Source organism: Gambusia affinis, linkage group LG05 (assembly GCF_019740435.1).
Source record: "Gambusia affinis linkage group LG05, SWU_Gaff_1.0, whole genome shotgun sequence".
NCBI lineage: Eukaryota > Metazoa > Chordata > Actinopteri > Cyprinodontiformes > Poeciliidae > Gambusia > Gambusia affinis.
Window position 1 is genome coordinate 20,150,113 of NC_057872.1, and position 21,939 is coordinate 20,172,051.

Here is a 21,939-nt window from a genome sequence, read left to right on the forward strand (position 1 = left end):
ATTTCAATCAAAAACATCTGAACATGTTAATATAGGAACCTTCTTTGATATCACAGCACAATTTTTGATCCATTGAACTTGTGAGTTTGTGGAGTTTCTGCTTGAATTTCTTTGCAGGAGGTCAGAAAACCTTCCCAGAGCTGCTGTTTGGTATGAACTGCATCCCACCCTCAGCAGCTACAAACAACTGTTTGCTGCTTTGTAAGGGCATTTTTGCAGCCGCTCTCTTAATCTGATGAATTTGTCTCACAGAAACCTTCCTCATTCTGCCTTTATCTGCACAAACCCATCTTTGTTCTGAATCAGCCACAAATCTCTTCACAGTACAATAACGATTCAGTTTTTGTTAAATATCTAATGTTTTCATATCTTGTCATACGGCACCAAACTATCTGATGATTTTCGTCAGCAGAGATCCTTTCTCTTTTCCATATTGCTTGAAACCTGTGGCCTGCTTAATAATGTGGAACATCCTTCTGAAATAGATTTTCTTTAATTGATCTCATCAGACAAACTAAGCAACCAGCACTCTGAAATTAATTATAGTGATTCAAAGAGGCCTGACACACAATATCATCTATAAATTTAATAGCACAACAACAAATTTAATCTTTATTACATTTAAATCCAATTTGCATAATAATTTGGAATACGGCGTACTGAAGAAATGTATATAAAATTTAGCAAATTGAAACATCTCAGCTGAAACATTCCAATGCAAAAATCAGCTTTTCAAATACATTTCCTTTTCCAAACTCATGACAATATACAATATGTGTTCATTGTTTTATGTTCTGCCCTTTTTTATTTGTTTGTGGTAAAAAAAAACTGAATGTTTAGTTTGAAAATCTAAATGGTTCTGAGCTTGGGAATGAGAATACGGCCAAACACAAGTTGATACTAAATCTGTTTTATTCTTACATCCAGATGTACACCAGCAGCAACTTCTCATCATCATCATTACACACATTACCACCATCCTTAGTGCCACACTCAACATGTTCATTTGGCAGCATCATTTGCTACTTTTTCTTTTCAAAAGCTAAAGCTGTGATAAATAAAAATAAAACATTTGGTCCTTAAATATATATATACATATATAGTCTAGGCAACATGGTATCAAGGGTCAAGATTGAAATGTCTTGTTGCTACCCACAGAAAACATCAAACATCACTGGAAACGGTGCTGAAACAGCGTCACACGGCGACATAAGGAGGACGCCGCTAACTGAAGACGAGGCTGACGGCAGCGGCGAGCAAAGTGTTGGGCAAACCGAGAGAAAAAGGGAGAGGGAGTCTGCGAGCGTCAAAGGAACTGCTAGCAACCAGAGCTGTAAAATCAGATGAAAGGCAGCTAGACAGACAGAAGATGAAAGACAAAGGCGCCGACGGTGAGGAAGCGCACACTAGCCTACAGGAAGCCGGTTGGAACAAAATCATGTGAGCCTCGGTGCACAGCAGAGCAGCGTTGAGTCGCGCACATAGAAAAGCACAGTTTCACAGAAGCTGTCAGCGTGAACATGTAGGTTTTTAGGATTTCGCATTGTTCAAAAACTAAACACCACACACACCAGGGACAACAAAACTACCAGTGTACTGATCCTAATTACTCAAATTCATATGAGCATCAAGTTTACAGTGAGTTTCAATATAATTATTGTTTTTATTCTGATGAGAAAATATTACATTTTGGTGGAGAATGGGAAGCAAGAGGGAGTTGGAGCTGAAAAGCAGGAAGTGTCTGCTGCTCTATCACAGTGACCTTTCACCCCAACAGCAATAAAATGATCATTTTCTCACATTTACAATCCCTGCAAAGGTGATTTCTTGTCACCAATGAGTGGAACTGTTAATAAATATTGCTGTAAATAACCCTGCTGTGTAGGCATGGGCTGGTTTGAGATTTATATGAAAAATTTGTGTAAAAATACCACTTTTTAAAAAATTTAATTTGCCCCCCATGATCCAATTGCTTTCATTTAAATAAATATAATAAAATACAAATAATAATAACAAAACAATACAAAATATTGATTTATAACACAGATTTTTGTAACATTTACTAGGCATTATATTAATTTTGAAACACCAAAGTAAAATTGTATAATAAAAACAATTTAATTTATTGTTAGTTGTTAAGTAAATGTAATTGTTTTCCATTTATTTATTTTTCTCTGTAGACAAACATATAGTTTAGCCCGAGTTCATTCTCCGCTTTTTACTCTTTAGGTTTACGGTAATTTTTCTTCAAACAAGAAGTTTATTTTTGATAGGGAACATGACAAAATATTAAAAGGGTATAATTATCAAAAAAGACAATATTTCTGTTTATATTTTCATTTGATCAAAAACGGGATATTGAAAAATGATTCTAACCTTTGTCAATAACGAATGGAAAGGCCTGTATAGGTATTGCAGCCATCAAATATTTCTTGTAACTGCTGACCAACTTTCTACACATTTCCACTGGTATTTTTGATAAAGTCAAATGATTACTTTAAAGCTAAATCTGCCAGAGGTATATAAATAATTGTGGTATGTATCATATATGTGGTGCATATATGATATTAGCTGATCGATTAATCAAGCTATTTGTTTAGATAGGACCTGCAGTTGATTAGCATGTAGCATACCAACTATTGTTATTAAACAGTTACCTGAATAAGAGTGTTAGATGGTACCTCTTTCATTTTTAATCAACAGCTTTTACCTTTCTTGGTATAAAAAAAAGGTGCAGCAGCTTTCTTTCAGCCAGCTGATCAGCAGCAACAGCTGGTCGAGGGGCAAAACTGTGATACGTTTGTTCCAGTACATCTCCTGGCCATCCTGATGTTTCTGTGGTTTTTCATTAAAATAACTTCAAATAATTTTTTAAGAAACGCCTGATTAAAACCTCAGGGTACTCTGACACTGTAACCTGCCCATGCCTACTCCCAACCACTCTGTAAATACAGTGCAGCATATTTCCACTTCAGATTACCTGCTTGCTCCAACAATCACTAACACAGACACGATACATTTGGATGTTCAATAGACGCTCCTTTTAGCAAGTAAGACCCACTGGTCACTCCCATGAAGTCCTTTTCAATCAATGGCTTTGCTGAAAGTCCCATGAAGACCTTATATTCTAAGTCAACCACATCCTAGAGTAAATTCAACATGTATGAACTGTTCATGTGAGATCATGGGCTACCTGGTGGCAAGTTTGACTCAAGTCTGCACATCCATGGCTCTGGTATTTAGCACTGGTTGAAGCACATAAGGTCAATGAAATATTCTTCCTCCTCTTACATGTTAGCAGGCAGTTTGTGCCTTAGTCCCTCCGAGTCTGTTCTGGTGACTGCCAGCTGAGGGTCTTTCTTCCCCCCTTTTGGCGAGGTGGACTTGGCAGAGGAGGGAGTGTGTGCTGTCTGGTTGGCTGCAGCGGTGGAAGCTTGTTGATGAGAGGCTGTGGTGGTGGAGGAACTGGTAGAAATGGAGGAAGGGTTTGAGGAGCTTTGGCTGGGACATGAAGTTGCTGCGGATGATGCCGTTGAAGGGCTTTGTTTGGTAGAAAGGCTGGAGCCAGAAATAGGACTATGAGAAAGGACAGGAGAGGTTTGCTTCACAGGATGAACTGAGAAAGTGATTTTTGTTGGAGAGTTTGTGCTAAGAGGTGTTGAGGCTGGGGCTGACAACTGAATGGGGTTAAAAGGGGAAGTCTGCTTTGGGGTCTTGCTTGAGGCTGAAACTCTGGGTGAGCCAGAGACAGAGGGCTGGAGGCAAGGTGTGGGGCTCTGGGATTTACTAAAGGAGGGCCCAGAAGGAGACGGGGATGATGTAGGAGTAAGTGTCTGAGTAGGAGTAGAAGGTCGGGTGCGGGTTGTCTGAGTTGGAGTGGGTATTGGTGACACAGTTGGGGTCAAGGTAGGGCTGTGGCCAGAGAGCGGAGAGGCAGAAGGAGGTGTGTTGGATGCTTTGGCTCTTGGGCTCTGGGGATGTGGCGGAGAAGAGGAAAGCACAGAGGATGGGGGAGATGAAGATGTAAGTGATGATCTGGGCCCGTAAGGTTGAGCCAGAGGAACTGGGGTAGAAACAGCTGAGGGAGGAGGTGTGGAGGATGGAGAGGGAGAGGAAGAATGGGGAGAAGGTGTAGGAATCGGTTTGGGACGGGGTGTGGACAACGGACTTGCTGAGGGTGGGGAGGAGCAGCAGGACAATGTCGAAGGAATCGGCTTTGGTCGAGGTGTTTGGGTAAGAATAGTTGTCGGAGAAGAAGGAGTAGGTGACGGGGTAACAGAGGAGAGGGAGGTCTGCTTCGGAGGGGAAGAAGACGGCAAGAAAGGTGTAGAGGGGATGTGTGCAGCTGTGGGCACAGAGGCTGTGTTTGCAGGGATTGCCTGTGGCATAGCCGGCTGAATAGGACCTGTGGCCTGTACTTGTGCATTCAATGGTATGTTTGTCACCAGCTGTAGTGTAGGGTTATTGGTCAACATGCCTGCACTGCCACCTCTTGCCAACTGTCCTGCCAGGAAAGGAGCCGCCAACAAATTCCCACCAGAGGCCTTCCGATGGAGAGGAGGATGAGGTTGCACAGCGGCCCAGGAGCGGTGAGGAAGAGTGGGCTGCGAGGCCGACAGGAGCCTGGCCTCTTGGGTTAACCTCCCCAGTGCTGGCAGACCCTGACAACTGTTCACCCCATGACGTAGAAGAGCCTCTTTGGCACCTTGCTGACAGCTGATTCCATCTGATGGGCCACTGGAGGACGCGGGTGGGTTGGTGGGTGGTACCTTGTGCAGTGGTGAGCCTGGCCCTCCTGCTGGTGGGGTTACAAGTGCCCCAGCTGTCATTGAGGGGTGATCAGCCTGAAAACAGGGACCATAGATAATAGTCCGTCCTTGCTGGACAGAAGTTGGTCCAGAAGAAGCTGAAGTGGGTGGTGTTTTAGCAACTGGAGGGGATGTTACCCCACCTGGAGGGCCCATAGATGAGGGTGACAGCGGAAATCCTCTTGGGGACAAACCACTCATTCCTCCCATTGTCATCATCCCAATAAGAGAGCTCACTGAAGGGCGAAGGGGCTGCAGCACAGGAGCGCGAGGAGGAGAAAGAGGAAAAGTGGATGAGGGTGAAGGAGAAATCATAGGAGACGGCAAGAAGAAACCGGCTCCAAGAGCGTGCTGCTGCAGCTGCTGGAGCTGCTGCTGTTGCTGCTGGTGCGTAAGAGCGATGGCTACATTACTGGTCGCAGCAGCCGTCTGCAGGGGAGCATGGACAAGTGGTGCCCAGATGACAGGGCGGGGACGAGGGGACACCGAGCCACTTCCTCCAATTATCCCGCTCCTTCCTGCAGCAGCAGCTGCGATGGTGTCCTGCATGGCTGGCATGCTGTCATGCTTGACAATCTGCTGCACCAGCATGCTGTCGCAGGAGCCCAGACCACTCGCTGCAAGGCCAGCTCCAGGACCGCCTCCACCGCGGCCTCCGCCACGACCCATACTCCCACCGAGAGAACCACCCTGGGATGACTTTCGCAGGAGCATAGAGTTCTTCCTACCTGTAGAGGAGTAAAAGCACAAAAACATTACTTTAACCCATTAATGACAGGGACACAAACTTTTTCCAGCATTTCTTTTGCCTCTGGAGGCTCTGCAGGCTTTTGTGCTCTATATAATTGCTATTCCTCACAGTTGAAAAAGGTGCTATTGAAATTAAACAGGGTATGGACTTCTCTAATAGAGAGATCCAAGGTGAACAAGCTAATTTGCTTTTGTCTTCAGTGATCCTTCTTTTTAACCCATTTGATGTCAATCATGAAAGAGCCTGGTAAATTCAGGAACACAGATTGATAATTGCATTATTTAGAAGAGTTGTGGCTAACTGAGAAACAGCAACCAGCTGCACAATACAGAGTTAGAAAAATCCAGAAATTACCGATGCGGTCCAAACGGTCAACAGCGACCGTTTCAAAGGCTCGCCGCATCATTGGGTGTTCCTCCAGAACCTCGTTAAAGCTGTCCACACTGAGAGAGTACAAGCGGCAGTATGTGTCTGCGCGCACGCTGGCTGTTCTTCGTCCACGAGTAAGCAAGCAGATCTCTGAAGAAGAAAGGAACACAAGTGAATTCATAAAACAGTTAAATTAAGCATTTTATTTTGCACAAAAACTAAGTCCTCACCCCCAAAGTAGGACCCATCACTCAGTTTGGTTTCCTTGTTGCCTCTGGTCAGTACGCTGACCCGTCCATGCTGAATGAAGTACATCTTACGACCAACGGTTCCTTCACGAATGATGAAGTCAGCTGGCTGAAACACCTCAAATCGGAGCTTGATCAACACTGCGGTCACAAAGTTGGGATCAGCGTTGGCAAACAGCGGCATGTTTGCCACCAGGCTCCTGCAGTTAAAGCCGACAATCTCCTAAATGAAAATAAGAAGAGATTGAAAGTCAACACGATGCGCTGGAGGCAGGAACAAATAAAGTGGGCGTTCATGAATTCATCACCTCTTTCAGTGGCTCACTGAGCTCTCCCAGAATGTTCTCCTCATCGAACATTTTACCCTGGAAGCGATGCTCGTAATACTCGTGAATCTTTTGTCGCAGATCGGCAGGAAGCTTGTGGAAGGACATGTACTGCTCCACCTGCTTGTACTGCAGTTACAAAAGAAAAACCTTCACTTTGAGAGGTAATTTTCACTTTGTTCATTTTTTTTAACTGCTCATAGAGTGAAATTGGCCGCTTTATTGAGCTCCTCAAAACTAAACAACTAATCATGAAGTCCCTTTATCACTTTAATTAAATGACACACCACCACACCTTGAGATTGTGGGTTCACTGGTTTAGTTGAAATTTAGAGAGGAAACTATAATGATGTAGATGAATCTGGAGGGTCTAATAAGTGGAGGCTAAAAAGAATAAATTCATAGTAAGTCTTTGTTTCTGTAAGCCGATGAGGCCAAACTGGAACTCTCATACCAAAGCAGGAGGCTGTAGAGGAAAAGGCAAATGTACTGAACTTATTTGCAGTTATAAACCAAACTGGAAAGCAATTGACATGAAATTGACTAAATTTGGAAATAAATCCCATTTGATGCATTTTTGCATCGGTTTCTATGAGCAAAGTACATTTTAAATATCCAAGATAAATAAACAAAACAACAAATAAAATGAATTTTGAAGGTTTAATAAACAAAATTGTTGAGTTGAGACCAAAGCACTAAACTAAAGACTTTATCATCTAGTTTTTATATATCATGTGATTAATTGATTTATTGATTATTATGACAGGCCTATTTGACATTTAAACTTGAGCCTTTTGCTAAAACTTTAATTAACTAAGTGGAGGAATTAACTTGGACCCAATAGCAACAATTTTAAACATTATTGTTGCTGCACATGGAATGAAAAGATGCAAAAAGCAAGCATCGAAAAAGTCAAACGTTTTGACTTTTTCTGTTAAGCAACATAAGATTTGCCAGATTCAAAAAGCATATCTGAATTTACGATGCAATAATAAAGCTCCACTTGCTTTTCAATCAAGCAAATGAAAGCCACCACTGTTACCTCTCTGTTATGAAACGCTGATGAGTGTAAATCTGTGACTTTTGGCCGTATATCTTCCCAAATAATACATAACCAACTGTGGAAATTAGAAAGTAAATTCTGAATTCACTTAGTTTCCATTCAAACTGTAGAATAATAAACATAAAAAAACTACATATTCTCATAAATTATGGGCTTCAAATATTCCCAGAGGGATAATAAACTACATGAACATTCAGCATTTTACAAATTGTTAATGATTAAAGAGAAGAAATGAATTGTGTAATAAGATTTTACACTCAATCTTTTGTCAGTGAACATTTTTCTTACAGACAGGAAACAGCGCAGCAGCCACTAGAATAAAGTTTAAACAATTTAAATTCTGAAAAAAGTAGATTTATATTCAAATTGAAATATTTCAATTTCTTCCTGAAATAAAAATGAGCAAAATACAACATTCTCTTTGTTATGATTAGGGTTAAGCAAATTATGCCGCACATGATAGCCTAAAAATGCAATTCAGGGTCAGTTGCAGAGAAGCAGACTGAGCAGATCGCGCTAAATATATTTCATAAATATTTAAACAGGTGTGTAGCAGCAGATGGATGACAGTCATGTTTCACCTTCTCCTGATACTGTCGCCGAGACGAGTCCAGCGACTGTATGAGGGCGGTGGCGTGGCCGATAAACATGGCGTAGCAGGTGGCGCCGACGATCATACTGAGCATGGTGAGCCACACATCAGTCATCCCCTCGGGAGCCTGGGCGCCATACCCGATACACAACATGTGGCTCATGGCTTTGAACAGAGCGTAGGAGTACTGCACACCCCATGTGTCGTTCTGAGACAAAGGAGGGGACACAATCGCAATAAGTTTATTATTCTGAGGCAGAGGTGTCAAACTCATTTTTGTTTTGGGCCAAATCCAGATCCTGAATGCTCTTAAAGGGCCGATTTTGACAGAATGTATTGATAAAAGCTGTTCACAAACTGTTAAAAATATCAATGAATCCTTAAAATTAAACATTATTGAACATCTTTTCAGTCCCTCCAGGATTTTGTGATTCTTTTTGTGATTTTCTTTGCAGTAAGTGTTTGTGGTACTAATTTGGAAATATTTGTGACGGTACATGCAACTTTTTATTAATCGTTGTATAGATCATGGACCATAATCTGACATCCGTTTTCTGACAGGCTGAGGCAGCTATTTAGTACAACTAAAAAAAGTTTTTGACAAATTTTGAAAAAAATCTGCAATAAACTCAAGATTGTTAGCACAAGTTCTTGATTTTGCGTGAATTTTCACAATAATTTTCAAGAAACTGTGGGGACTGACTGATATAATTTGGCAGTAAACAGATGAAATCTGGACTAAGATAGTCTAGAGCCTAGACTATTTTAGTGTTTAGTCTAGAATCTAGAGGGGCTCATAAAAAACTATGGCGGGCCGGATTTGGCCCACGAATCTCGAGTTTGACACCTATGTTTTAAGGAATTGGTGCCAAGAAGGATTCTCAATTTTGTGAAAATACAGATGAATCTTTTCTCTGTTCACCTCAGAAAGCCTGGATGAGATCATAACATCAAAAGGCAAACAAAGCACCAATCCTTCCTCAGATTACCAAAGATTGGAAATGAACAACAAAAGGAAAGGAGGGAAGAGTTGTTTCTATGTGTGTGTGTGTGTGTGTGTGTGTGTGTGCGTGGGCGTGCGTGTGTGTGTGTGTGTGTGCGTGTGTGTGTGTGTGCGTGTGTGTGTGTGCGTGTGTGTGTGTGTGTGTGTGTGCACCTCCTGTTTGAGTCCAATTATAAAGTGACATTAATGGTCCAGAGGATGTGGGAACTTTCTCTGGGGAGAATCCGAACATCAGCCTGCTTAGCAACCTTTACTCATGGCAACCGCTGAGACGTGAGTCAGCTGTTCATACAATTACAAATCGACTGCAGCAAGCCTGTGGGTCTCTGTTGTTGGTATGCACCGCCACATTTACAGGATGTCTGCTGAGATTTTTAATTAAACATTATTCGTTTTTCTACCTAATGATTATAGCCGATCTTGTTCCAGCAGGATGTGATGCTGCATGTGCCAATTAACGAAGACAAAGAGGAAACTGTGTCACATCTGATAAACAGCTTCACTGTGTACACATCAGCTCCTCTGCCTTCATCTGAAACAAATACTGTTCACAAACATGCTCAGACAAAGTGCAAATGGTAAGGAATTCAAACTGAACTTTTAAACATTTTGTCAAGTTACAGCTGGAAAAACTTAATTTCTTTTATTGGGATTATATCTGCTAGAGCAACACAAACTAGAGAAAAAAAGTGAAGTGGAAATTAAGGGACTCATAGCTCTTCACATTTAGACAAACAAAAATCTAAAAGTGCGACATCTAATACTTCTAAATAAATCTATTGCACCTCCTTGTCTTCAGAGAGTTAGAATAAATATTTAAACTTAGTATAAATGTAGCAAAGAGTTTTGTTAGAGAACATTAGTGTCATGGAGAACAACACAGGTCAGAGAGAATAAAATGTAACAATGTTTATGCCAGGTTGAGGTAATTAAACAGTGCCCTCGTGTCTTTTAACATCTCACAGACCTCAGTTCAGGGCACAGCTGCAAACTTTCCGAGACACGGTCATTCAAAGAGATGATAATCAGAGCAGCAGCCAAGAGGCTCATAGCAGCTCTGGAGAAGCTCCAGAGATCCACAAGCCTGATAGGATCATCTGTTGACTGGATAATTATTAGATGTCCATTCCACAAATCGGGAATTATAGGGAAGAGTGGTAAGAAATAAACCATTTTCTTCTAATTCACAAGCATCCACTATGTCGTGTTATTCTGTCACCTAAAATACCACAAAAAGAAATCAGAGCTTCACTTCGGGGTTTTACTAAGTTCAACTTGGACTTTCTATGCTGTTTATTGTGAAATCAACAAGTTAAATCTAAAAAACATTGGACCTGGGTGGAGACTCACCACCATCAGGTTCTTAGAAACCCAGCAGTCAGAAGGGAAATCCTGCAGCATGGGGACCAGAAACTGGAGACAGCCATCCCAGTGGCACAAAAGCAGCATCATACCGATCAGGTTTACAATCCTCACCATGGCACTAGCAAGGTCATAGGTCATGTGGAAGATCTGAGGGAAAAATTAAGAATAGGGTGAATTAACAGCTTCGACTTGGACTTTGATCATTTCCAGGATTTAACCTGAGTTTACAAAAAAACAACACGACGTAATTGTCAAAGAAAGTGTCCTCTTCGTCCATGGCGTCCGCCACTCACCTCCTCCCACTGGTGGATGTAGCGGATGAGCCTGGACAGACGCAGCAGACGGAGCAGGCTGAGGATTTTGGTGAAGCGGACTATCCGCAGCGCCCGGGCCGTCCTGTAGACCTCCGAGTCCAAACTGTCCACCATCAGGAAGATGTAGTCCACAGGGATGGACGACACAAAGTCCACGAGGAACCAGGTCTTCAGGTACTTCTGGCGGATTGCCCTGAGGTGGAGAGAAATGGAGGAGAAGAGGCAGGCCTCATCTGGCTGGGCGGGTTTGTGGAAGTGAGTCCGGTGTTTGCTGGACTCAGTATTCATCAGGAGTACACTGGAACTTGAACAAAGCCTGGCTGAACCATCTTTCCCCTCATGCATACAAATGTGTCTGAACCGTTACCTCATCCTGGTATCCAAGGAAACAGGTTGGATCTACTGATACTATACTTTATGAAAAAATAAAGAAAAATATACTCCCATATGCTCAAACTGACCTTGGGTCAAGGAGGATCTCGGTGCTGTCTTCCTTCATGATGCCGGTCCTGAAGTTCAGAACCAGGTCAGCCATGAAGAGAGTGTCAGAAACCACGTTGAAGATTATCCATGAAGGGGTGTTCTCGTCCCGAAAGAACGTGATGCCCACCGGCAGGATGATCAGGTTCCCCATCATCAGCAGTAACATCAGCAGGTCCCAGTAGAATCTGGAAGATAGAAAACCACAAACCTCCATTTTTAACTAAAGTTCAAAGATGTGTCATCAACACAGACGTAAAGATGAAGAAGACGAAAGTATTTTTCTGAAGGAGGTATGATCACTGATTGTTATCAACCAACAATTTGCATGATGGTGAAATTGTCTTCAGTCATCCCTGGTGTATTTATAATTTTTGTAATATTTGACACTTGCTGATCTGGGAATGATCTTGTTCTAGTTGAAGGTTAAAAACTGTAAGAGTTGCTAAGTGTTGTGGTCGTAACTACAGCAGAAACCAAATAAAGACAGAAAACCTTCTTTTCCTCACTGTCTGATATTAAATCAAACTAAAGTTTTTCCAGTGTGTCTGGTTTACTGTAATGGGTTTTTCCTCTCTAAGTGGCCATTCAGCCCAGATTTCTCCTGATGGCCGTTCAATTTAACTTCAATTTAAATGTCAGTAAACTGCAGAATAAATAAAAAAAAATATTGCATTATTTTTGTTTTTGAAAGATTACAGAAATCTTGAAAAACTACCAATCATTGATAGATTTTATTTTTTTTATAACTTCACAGTATATTATGCTGTAATTTTGACTGTTTTGTACATTATATTATTATTTTTTTTTTCTTATATATATATAGGCTGAATCTACATGCTTTGATCTGCTGTCAATTTGCTGCTGTTACACCTGAATTTCAACATTTGGGACAATAAAAGGTATTTTAATCTATGATATTCTCTGTTATTCCAACTTTAAAATGTTTTTTTTTTTAATTGTCAAAGTAAAACATACAGAAGGAAGATCTCGATCAAACCTTCCCATATCTCTGCATTAAATTACAGTCCAGATTAGGCATTTTTATATTCTAGAAACTACAATACTAATATTGTAGTTTCTAGAATAGGTAGAATTTTTTTTTCAGAAGTAGAAAAATATATATGTAAATAAAATAATTTAAAAATAGATGTGTTGATAAAATTGGAGTGACATTGCACCCTGTCACACAAATCCCTGTGTGCAAAATCCAAACACAATAGTTCTACTCCATTAAATCTGTTTAACATGCACAACATATTTTCCAGCTGTGTCAAGTCACTCTGTTTCCACTGCTGCTTTTTGTAAGGATAATGTGCTCTGACAGCACAGTCAAACAGCAGTAAGATTTTGTCCAAATGGTGTCCACGTTTCAGCCAGTAGATTATTATAAGAATATAAAATGACATTAGTATAGATTTGCTCTTTTGTAACCAACAGGAACACAGATATTTTTAGTAATACCTCTGCTTTTCGTACAACCACATGTCAAAAGGACTGATATAATAGACTGATATAATATTGTCCAGTAAGAATCAAGATGACACACTCTAGTCGTGATTTATTATGTAATATACTGTAGAATGGTGACAAGTTAGAGGTTAGAAAAGGTCATTAAAAATTCTCAAAATATCTATTTTTGTGCTGTGGTCTTGGATAACTAATCAAAAGTCCCTGGTACTCACAGATGGATTTCTTTGAAACAACTGTTTCCTAAACAGGTAATCTTTCCCTGCTGAATAAAGTTGTTCAAATTTAATTTTCTAAGTTTAGAATTTAATTTTCTAAAATGGACAGAGCTTATGCTCCTGTAATAAGAGGGGAGTCAATAAATGTAGAGTTTTACAGTGATGAATAAGGAGGAGTCCCTGCACACACATTATAAATCGATCTTTTCATCTTTACTAACAAAAGAGATCCTTGACTGAGTCGGGAATAGGGGACAAAGAGAGAGGAATGAAATGAAAGAAAAATAACCTTGGGAGGTCTCATCAGTCTGCATTTCATGCTTGAGAACATTTCTCAGTGACGTATTTAAGCTCTCTGATATAAATTCAGTAAATAAATCATGTCATTTGGATGTCAAAAGTGATGTATGAAAGTATGAAAGAAGAGTCGATCCAATCATCTGGAGACAGTCCTTGTCATTTTCCCGTCTCCCTTTCTTCTAATCCCTTCATCCATTACTTTGATTCACTTCTTCTCAAACACAGACTCATTTCTCCCTGAGAAAATGCACTGGAGCTCTGCACTCGATTGATACTGATCCTTAATTCAGTCAAATAAAGACCTCATGGCGCGAGGCTACCACCAATACTGATGAAGATTAGGTTTGCATGAGTCATTTTTCTGCTTCTGCTCACACTCCCCATTCAAAGTTTGTCATTTACACTGACAGATGCATCGCTTCGTAATCACTGGCGATAAACACAGGGATTATTCACAGCAACGCAAACAAGGCTTCCTGCAGCAAAGATGGAGCGCTATTCCTGACCTCAAGCTCACACCTTGTTAACTTTGATTAGAGCTCAATAAATCTGTGAATCACGTACTGGTTGTTCATGTCGGTGCTATTTATAGACGAATAACATCCTGCATGTTTCCAGGAATATAACTTGGTCAAAATGTGTCCCTTTACATTTTAAGCCAGTCCACAGGTTAGATGAAAAACACTCGTGGACATTTTCTGTTGCGGCTTTGCAGCAAGCATTAAAGAGATTCAGCTGCACTAGTTTTGTGATTAAGTTTTCTTTTGTTGTTTTTTTACAAAATAAACAGTAAAAATTACTGGTTTTATTTATTGTTTTTTTTTTTGGCAATAAACAACAACAAAAACCCAGAAGCATTTCAATCAAAAATAGTGCATGCATGCTACATTATGTCTAGTTGTTTGTGTAAAGAAATGTGAAAAAATGAATGATTGATGGATGTATGGATGGACAACAAACTGAATAAATTTAATTTGCATGCTTGGCTTAAGTCTCCTTTCATTGTTGTTTTTCCAATGGAGAATCCAGAGGCATTATTTATTAACTCACATATAAAGAACAGCTTAATTTTAAATATTATAATACCTATGAATCAAGCATCTTGCAGTGTTTAACAGCTGCAAATCTAACACTTTTCTTTTCTTTGGGGAAAATTCATGAACCCTGGTTTTAATTACAAATCTCTGGTCAGTCAGAGTGTGGAAGAAGGATATTTACTATTTATTTACAGGAGCTGCCTGTTCTACTTTTATTAATTGGATTTACGTTTCTTTAAACAACTTCTGAAGAATTGTTGCATTTAAATAAGGGTTTGATCATACTATCCCTAGATAATCAATTAATGATTCTGTGTGCATATATATTTAGTAACTTGGGGAATTTCTTCTGGTCTGCTTCAACTGTTTGCATCCTGTAAAAAAACATTTTCCAACTTATTTGAAATATCAACATGATAGGCAAATTATTTATACCTACCAATCTTTCACTGTAATTATTGATTTAAAAAAATGCTTTTAAAAGTTTTGGGGGTATCTGTTGAGTTCCCTTTGATACCAATGTTTTATTATTTCTCTCTTGTACTAAAACTAAAAACCAAAACCTTATAAATTATATTTCTGATCTCCACTGACCTCATTTTATGGATTGTATCCTCGATTCAAGCAAACATACCTGTATGTCTCTGTACTCGTCGTGTTCAATTGAACTCCACAAAAATAGGAATTGCAAATGCAATCAAAGATGGTGTCTGCTGCCTCATCAGCATTCCCTCTCTGAATACAAACGGGTGCTGGACGACCCCTGACCTGCATCTACCTGCTCAGCTGTTGTAAAACTGAACACTAATTTTTACTGTAATTGAGACCAAGTGTCTCCTGAGGAACCTGTGATTGTCTCCATGCTTGCATCTGTCCACCATCACCCATCATCTGTATGAAAGCTGTGCACAAACATAGATTAATTCTCATTCACTTGATATATTCTTAGAAGTGAAGCAGGAGTAGCTTGTCTCTTTATGTGGGAAGAGGGGAGCTTATCATCAGACTCAGTAATGATACCCCTACATGCAGGCCCATTCCTACACATATCCTGACAGACACTTTCGCACAAGGATGATTCAAATGAGGTTGTTTTAGCTGTAATTTACTTCCTCTTTTCTGCCACTTGGCCATGCATAATTCTTCAGGTGTCGCTCCAGACTACGAGTACTTGCAAAGTTATATGAGTGAATTATGCATAATGCATGCCCAGTCTGCATAATTTACAGTAAGTATAAGTCAAAAATCCTAAATTTTCTTCTTGCGACAACACTATCAGCCTCTCCACACCCCTCTGTCATTCTGCTGCTCGCTTCCTCATGAGCCTCGTACATCATCTCACCTGCGACAACGCCCATCCCTCTCACAGCTTTAGGGCGATCATCGCATTGACAGACAATACACAAAAAATTACTCAGTCTGTGTGTGCCTAATGACTCAAAGTGGGCCAGGAGCCTTGGGGATCAAGTCATCCATTGTTCCTGCAGTGTGTCTGGAGATTAAGAAAGCTGTCAGTCCCTCCACTGTCCACCTGCACAGTTCTAGAGATTATAGTGAGAAATGCTACTAAACGAGCCTGGATTAACGCCTCCAGTGAGCATCTACCTTGTTGCCCACATGATAGAATTAAAAACATATTTATGACACAAGTTATTGCCTGATTTAGGAAAATGCATGCTAACAGAACCAATAGAACTAATAGAGACTTTAAATCTAGTCAGATTTAAAGTCTCACTTGCATAAAACCAGAAATATGTCATGTAGCAACTGGTTGCTAAGCATCACAGGAGCAGCAGTTCTTCCATGGTGCGTCTCCCAAAACACAACCAAAGACAAGGTCCTCACCAAAGGGGGCACTCTCCCAGTAGTACTTACTACTGGGAACTCCCAGGCACAAATAGAAAGTACCATAAGCAACACTGAGTTCCAATAAAATGTATTTTTGGAAGTTGTCTATGTATTTAAACAGAATTAGGACTATTTTTGCACCGCTGAATCCAAAAATGACATCCATTTTTCCCAATCAGGTCAGGTTTTTATTCTAATTTGATTTAGAGAAAATTACACTTTGTGACATTGTTGGTTCATTTCCATTTATATTTCTTAACCAAAAAAGATTTTAGAAGAAAAAGAAAAGATGTTTTCTAACAGAGTGTATTAATTAAATATCACAAGTGAAAAATAAACACTGATAAGGGTATGTACATGTAAACTGAACATTACGTCATTATCTCTTTTATGCCCCAATGGACTCTCTCCTCCTGCTCGTCACTCATTGATACCAGATTATCAGGAATCTGATCCAGATGTGAGAACAAGTCCTGCATTTTGATGCTCATGTTGCACAATAGTTCAGAAAGTTGACCTGATTGAGCAAAACCAATGTAATTTTTGGATTCAGCTCATCATAAATACCATAATTGGAAAACCCCAGACAGTTTTTAGCTGCTGCTGATCAGTGTAACAAACATTTAAGAATGCCAGCATAAAGGAACAAATGAACGAACAAACAAAAACTAACTAAATTAAGAAAACTGTCTGACTGTGGGTTCAGAGGACAGGCATTTTCCCCTGGTTCCTATTTTGTCAAGTTAAACCCATTTTCCTCAAACGTCACCTTAATTTGTCGCTACACTACAAATCAGACACAAGCTTAACCATCGTTAGCCATTTGTAACGTGCAGAAAGAGGCCATGTGGAGGGAGAGATGGGTAATCATGGATGCTTATTTACATAAACTTTTTATTTTTTAAATTCATGTCTGCTTTTTATTTTCATATATATTTTAAAAAATAATAATAATTAGCATTTGGTGACCCCCAGGTCACAGTGCCATCTCAGCATTTTCACTTCGTAATGAAGGATTTCATATAAGTTCAAGAAAATTATGGACAACCCAGACCATCCTCCTCAAGAGACTGCCTTAGGCAGACAGTGTCTTTAGTCAGAGGCTTCTTCAAATTCCCTGTGATACAGACTGCTACAAGAGATCTTTACTGCTGATAGCCATCACCACCTACAACAACTCTGAAGAAATTAAATTAACTTGAGTTAAAACCAATAAAAGCCTCACCATTTCAGTCAGGTTAGTGTACCGCCATAAGACGGTGCAATAATATTAGCCTGTATTATGTTTTTCTCTCATGTTATGGCATTAACATTAACCTTTGACGTAATGATAAGAAATAGGACTACAAAAACACCATATCTGTAGTTCTAACTGACACTAATATCATTCTGCATTATCTGTTTCTCTCAAGTTAGGGAACTGCCTTGTTTCAGTATACTAAACATGGCTAGAGCTACAGAAAAAAAGGTAATAGCTTATTTAAGCTAAAAGGCTAATGCTAATGAACTGCCTTGCGTAGCATGGCAGTTCCCTAACCTGAGAATGCACTGACCTGAGAATGCACTGACCTGAGAATGCACTGACGTGAGTCAGTGCACCGCCTGTGGCAGTGCACTGACTCGCCGTAAGGCGATGCAATAATATTAGAATGCTTTATATTCTTCTCTCAGGTTAGGGAACTGCCTTGTGCAGCAAGGCAGTTCATTAGCATTAGCCTTTTAGCTTAAATAAGCTATTACCTATTTTTCTATTACCTTGAATATTTTTGCATCAAGTAATTGCTTTCATGAGCATATTACTGATTTAATCCAATGACTCTTAAACATTGGATGAGTGTGGCCCTTTGATATGAAGATTAACAAGAATTTCAAAATAACCAGACCACTGATTTATTTGACTGGTTTATCCACAGCACTGTCTCCTCATGCAGTCGATCGTGCTGCGGCTTCCTGTGGTGTCCACGCTGACTTTTGGGTCGGAACTCCGGGTCCAGACCGACAGGCGCGCCCTGGCAGGCCCCGTTTAAATTTCTTCCAAAATTTTCTAGTTCTTTAATACTCCACATCCTCTCTCTATCCCTTTAGCCCTGCCCTCTTCCCTCATCATTCTCCTTCTTTAAAGCTCCAAAGTATTTCTGTGCTGTGTTTCTTCTTGAGTGTCTTTCATTGTCTTTCAAGTGTGATTTTTAAAATGCATCACAATTCCACTTGTTTGAACCAATTCTCCCTAAAAGAATCAGTCTTTGATGTGCTACAGGTGCCATTTGCTACCAGTTGCTTGCTGATTGTTTTCTGTGTGGCTCCATACCTGAAGTCACTGTAGGGGTGGATGATCCAGGCTCCTGCTGATTTTAGTCTCTCTTGCTCCATGGCAACAGCTTTGTGGGACCCGAACATACGGAGACTGAATTTGTTGACTCCAGGCTGTAGCATGGCACCAAACTGTCTTTGGATGAAGGTGCTCTGGTTGGACTGGGTGTAGTCCTCTCCGTCCAGCCCCATACCGAACCCTCCAAGCCCAGACTGGCATGCCATGTCCGGGGTCCCCGCTGCGGTGGTGTTACAGGCTGTGGTGGTTGTCTCTGCGCCAGTGGCCACCACCATGACCCCGGTTCCAGTGGAGGAGGTGGAGGCCAGGGTGGCACGGGATGCTGCGAAGCCCACAGAGCGTGGAGCAGGAGGAGGATGGGTAGAGCCACAGGAGGAGGATGCCGCTGGAGGTGGTAGTGCCATGGGTAGGGTCCCCGGGGTGGTTGGGGTACCTGCCACCCGAAAGGGGAGGCTGTCCCTGGGGGAGGAGCTCATGATGGAGGGGCGGCGGCCTCGTCCACCCATGGAGGAGCTGTCTGTACTGAAGGAGCCCTTCTCTCCCTCCAGAGAGGCCTGGGACAGACGGTAGCCCGGGGAGGGCAGGCTGCCTTTACTGCGCCGCTTTGCTTCACCATCAGTCCGCCTGGGCAGGGTGTCACCCCCAGAGCCCCCAGCGCTGCCAGGAGTGCCCACACCTCTCGCCACTCCATCCATCCCCACTCAGGGAGAATGGTGCTATAACCTGTAGGCTGTGATCACCTGTTCAGATTGTCCTACATAGGTAAAGATGTCTCTGTCGCTTTTATTAAAACAAAAGATGATGAGGGGGAAAGTAACCTGAATCTGTGTTCATTCTCCTGAAGCTGCTTCCTCGCACCCCCGCCCTCTCTCCGGTAATGTGGCCATCCTTACCTCCGTGCCCTTGGAAATGGAGATGATTTAATTCTTTACTCTTCCCACTGTCACGCCAGCAGCCTCATTTTCACCCCCACTTCAAGAGTCTCGTTTGTCCTCACAGATGTTTCTCCATCATTCCTCCTTCCTCGTCCTTGAAAGGTTGCTCTCCGTCCGCGGCCCTCCCTCTCCTCTCCAGAGCCGCCCTCAGCGCTCCAGCGCCGGTCATATTGGCACCGGCTTTCCGGTCTGCTGTAGATAAGAGTCCTGGTCGCTCATTGACCGTCGGCGTCGCCTATTTCTCCACACCACTCATCCAGAAATGCCTTTTTTCACCTCCAACACACATGTCATTACGTAAGGGATGTTTGGGTCGGAACATCCATCCGAGGATGAATGACAAGGACACTCGCTCTTTCGGTCACAGTTATTGCACATAAAGTATCGACCAAAACAGACGCTCGCACTCCGACGCGCACCGATCCATCCTGACACCGCGTCCACAAACACGCACACCCCCAAAAATGAGACACGGTCCGCGGGGCGCGCACAAGTCAAAGCAACCCCCTAAAAATCTCAGTCCATGCTTTCTCGGAAAACACGACACGCAGTCATTGTCAGTATCCAAGGAGAAATGATGACGGAAGGAACGGTGGAAAAAAAGAAAAAGAAAGAAAGTCCACCCGACTGAAGCGCTCACAGACAGAGGGAGCAGAGAGTGTTAACTTGGTTCGGTTGTTCGCGATATTTCAGGCTTTCAGAAGCAGCTTCAGTTTCCATCCACACTTCACACGACTTTAAATGACATTCCGTCCAGAAAACAGGCGGCGTCCTCCTGCGAGAACAGATACGTGCCTCCAGCACGCAGAAAAGGGAAGCGGCTTTGTCCTCACAACTCCGCAGAATCAAGAGTATCCAGCACAATTATTTACAAAAAGAAGAAAATAAACAACAAAAAACAACCTGACACTTGTTGAGCGTTTTAAGGTCTTTCGCGGAATTCACTCCGACAGCCTGCACATCCACACAGGCGCGCTGAAATGAGAATTAAATAAATAAATCTGCATATAAAGGTCCGGATCTAATCGTCCTGTTACCATGGCACCCGCATCCCCATCATCCGTTCCCCCCCTCCAAAAAAAAAAAAGGCCGCGTGCGCGGCTGGCGCAAGACACACGCATGTCTCGCAGGTACTAGTCACGCGTCATCAATTCAAGACAATGCAACGTGGGAGCGGCTAATGCAGAGAGCGATGATGAAACTTTAGAGACGGAAAAAAGGACCGTCTTCTTGAAGGTGAGGAGAGGTTATCGCTCCTACAGGTGGAACCACAAATCCACCGTCTGTCAGACATTAAATCACATTATACCCGTATTCTAAAATTGTTCAGAATTGTTAAATGCCAAAATGATGATAGCTTTTTTTTTCTTTTTCTTTTTTTTTTTTTTTACAAATTTAGAAAACAGGTCCTATATCTTCTAAAGAAACATTTTGAGTTTCCTTCCAAAAACTTTTCATTAAAGTTTGCTGAGATTTTGACCCATTCCTCCTGACAGAACTGATATCCCTAAAGCAGGTTTGGACCGAGATCAGAGGTTCATGTAAATCTGATTTCATCTGTATCTGTTATTGATTTTTTTAAATTGCATTTTATAGATAAAATTAAATCCTCAGAACTTTAAGAAGAATATTAAAATTTAAATATTCAGATTTGTTAATCCAGATAATCAAAAGAACATTGATATCTGAACTGCAAACCCTGACTGAACAGAAAAAGAGAAGATGTTTAATTCACATTCAGGAGGAACATATGTTAACCTAATCTACTTAGATTCTTGGAAAATTAATCCACAACATTAGCAACAACTATAAAAATGTCCAGACATATATTATTTTAGGACGATGACCTTTGGGTGTATTCACTGATTACTGGAGATATGCAGCAGCTGAATTATGAAGTCACACACCCCAATCTGTGCAAGGATGAGAGGATATAGATGATGGACGGGTGCAATCATTTCATATTTTCCTCATTTTTCGGATCAACATTTTTATTAGTAAGAACTTTTTTCTTTGGCATATTTTCTGGTGTGAGTTTTAAAGCTTTTTTTTCCAAGTTATTATAAATTTTTATTCTTGCAGTTTTTTGTTTCTCATTTTGAAGTGCTTGAGTTTTGTTTTTACTCTTTTGTTTTGAGTTATTTTAATACTAATTTCATACAGACTCATTTTCTTGATTCCAGAGTTTCTCTCCTTGTTTTTGTGTTATGGTTGCATTTTGTATCTTGTATATGTTTTGTATACTTCTTTATTCTTTAAAGTCTTGTTTTTGCTTGTATATGTTTGCAGATTGTATTTTTAGAAGAGGGAAATGCAAAAAGCCTTAAGGATTAAAGAACATTTGCAAGAAAGAATATGGATCACCTTTATTAATAAGGTTGAAGATAACCTTCAACCTTATTAAACACATCCATGCATCGTGTTACATGGACAAACACACAGATAAAATCTGATTTTAATGCATAAAGAAGCTAAAGTTAGCT

General features: G+C 41.0%; 1 protein-coding gene across 2 annotated transcripts; it reads right to left on the reverse strand.

Annotated features, from left to right (window-relative positions):
• Window positions 1-915: 915 nt before the first annotated feature.
• Window positions 916-20,516, reverse strand: LOC122830566 (potassium/sodium hyperpolarization-activated cyclic nucleotide-gated channel 3-like). Of its 2 annotated transcripts, none has more exons than XM_044115981.1 (9): window positions 18,501-20,516; window positions 11,301-11,507; window positions 10,819-11,032; window positions 10,511-10,672; window positions 8,147-8,365; window positions 6,485-6,631; window positions 6,159-6,399; window positions 5,914-6,078; window positions 916-5,536 (listed from the first exon to the last, which is right to left on the reverse strand). In XM_044115981.1, the coding sequence occupies exons 1-9, from the start codon at window positions 19,214-19,216 to the stop codon at window positions 3,288-3,290; spliced, it is 4,320 nt and encodes a 1,439-aa protein (XP_043971916.1). In that variant the 5' UTR covers window positions 19,217-20,516; the 3' UTR covers window positions 916-3,287. The 2 variants fall into 2 exon arrangements, with proteins under 2 accessions (XP_043971916.1, XP_043971917.1); XM_044115982.1 differs by lacking the exon at window positions 18,501-20,516 and adding an exon at window positions 18,076-18,087.
• Window positions 20,517-21,939: the final 1,423 nt, after the last annotated feature.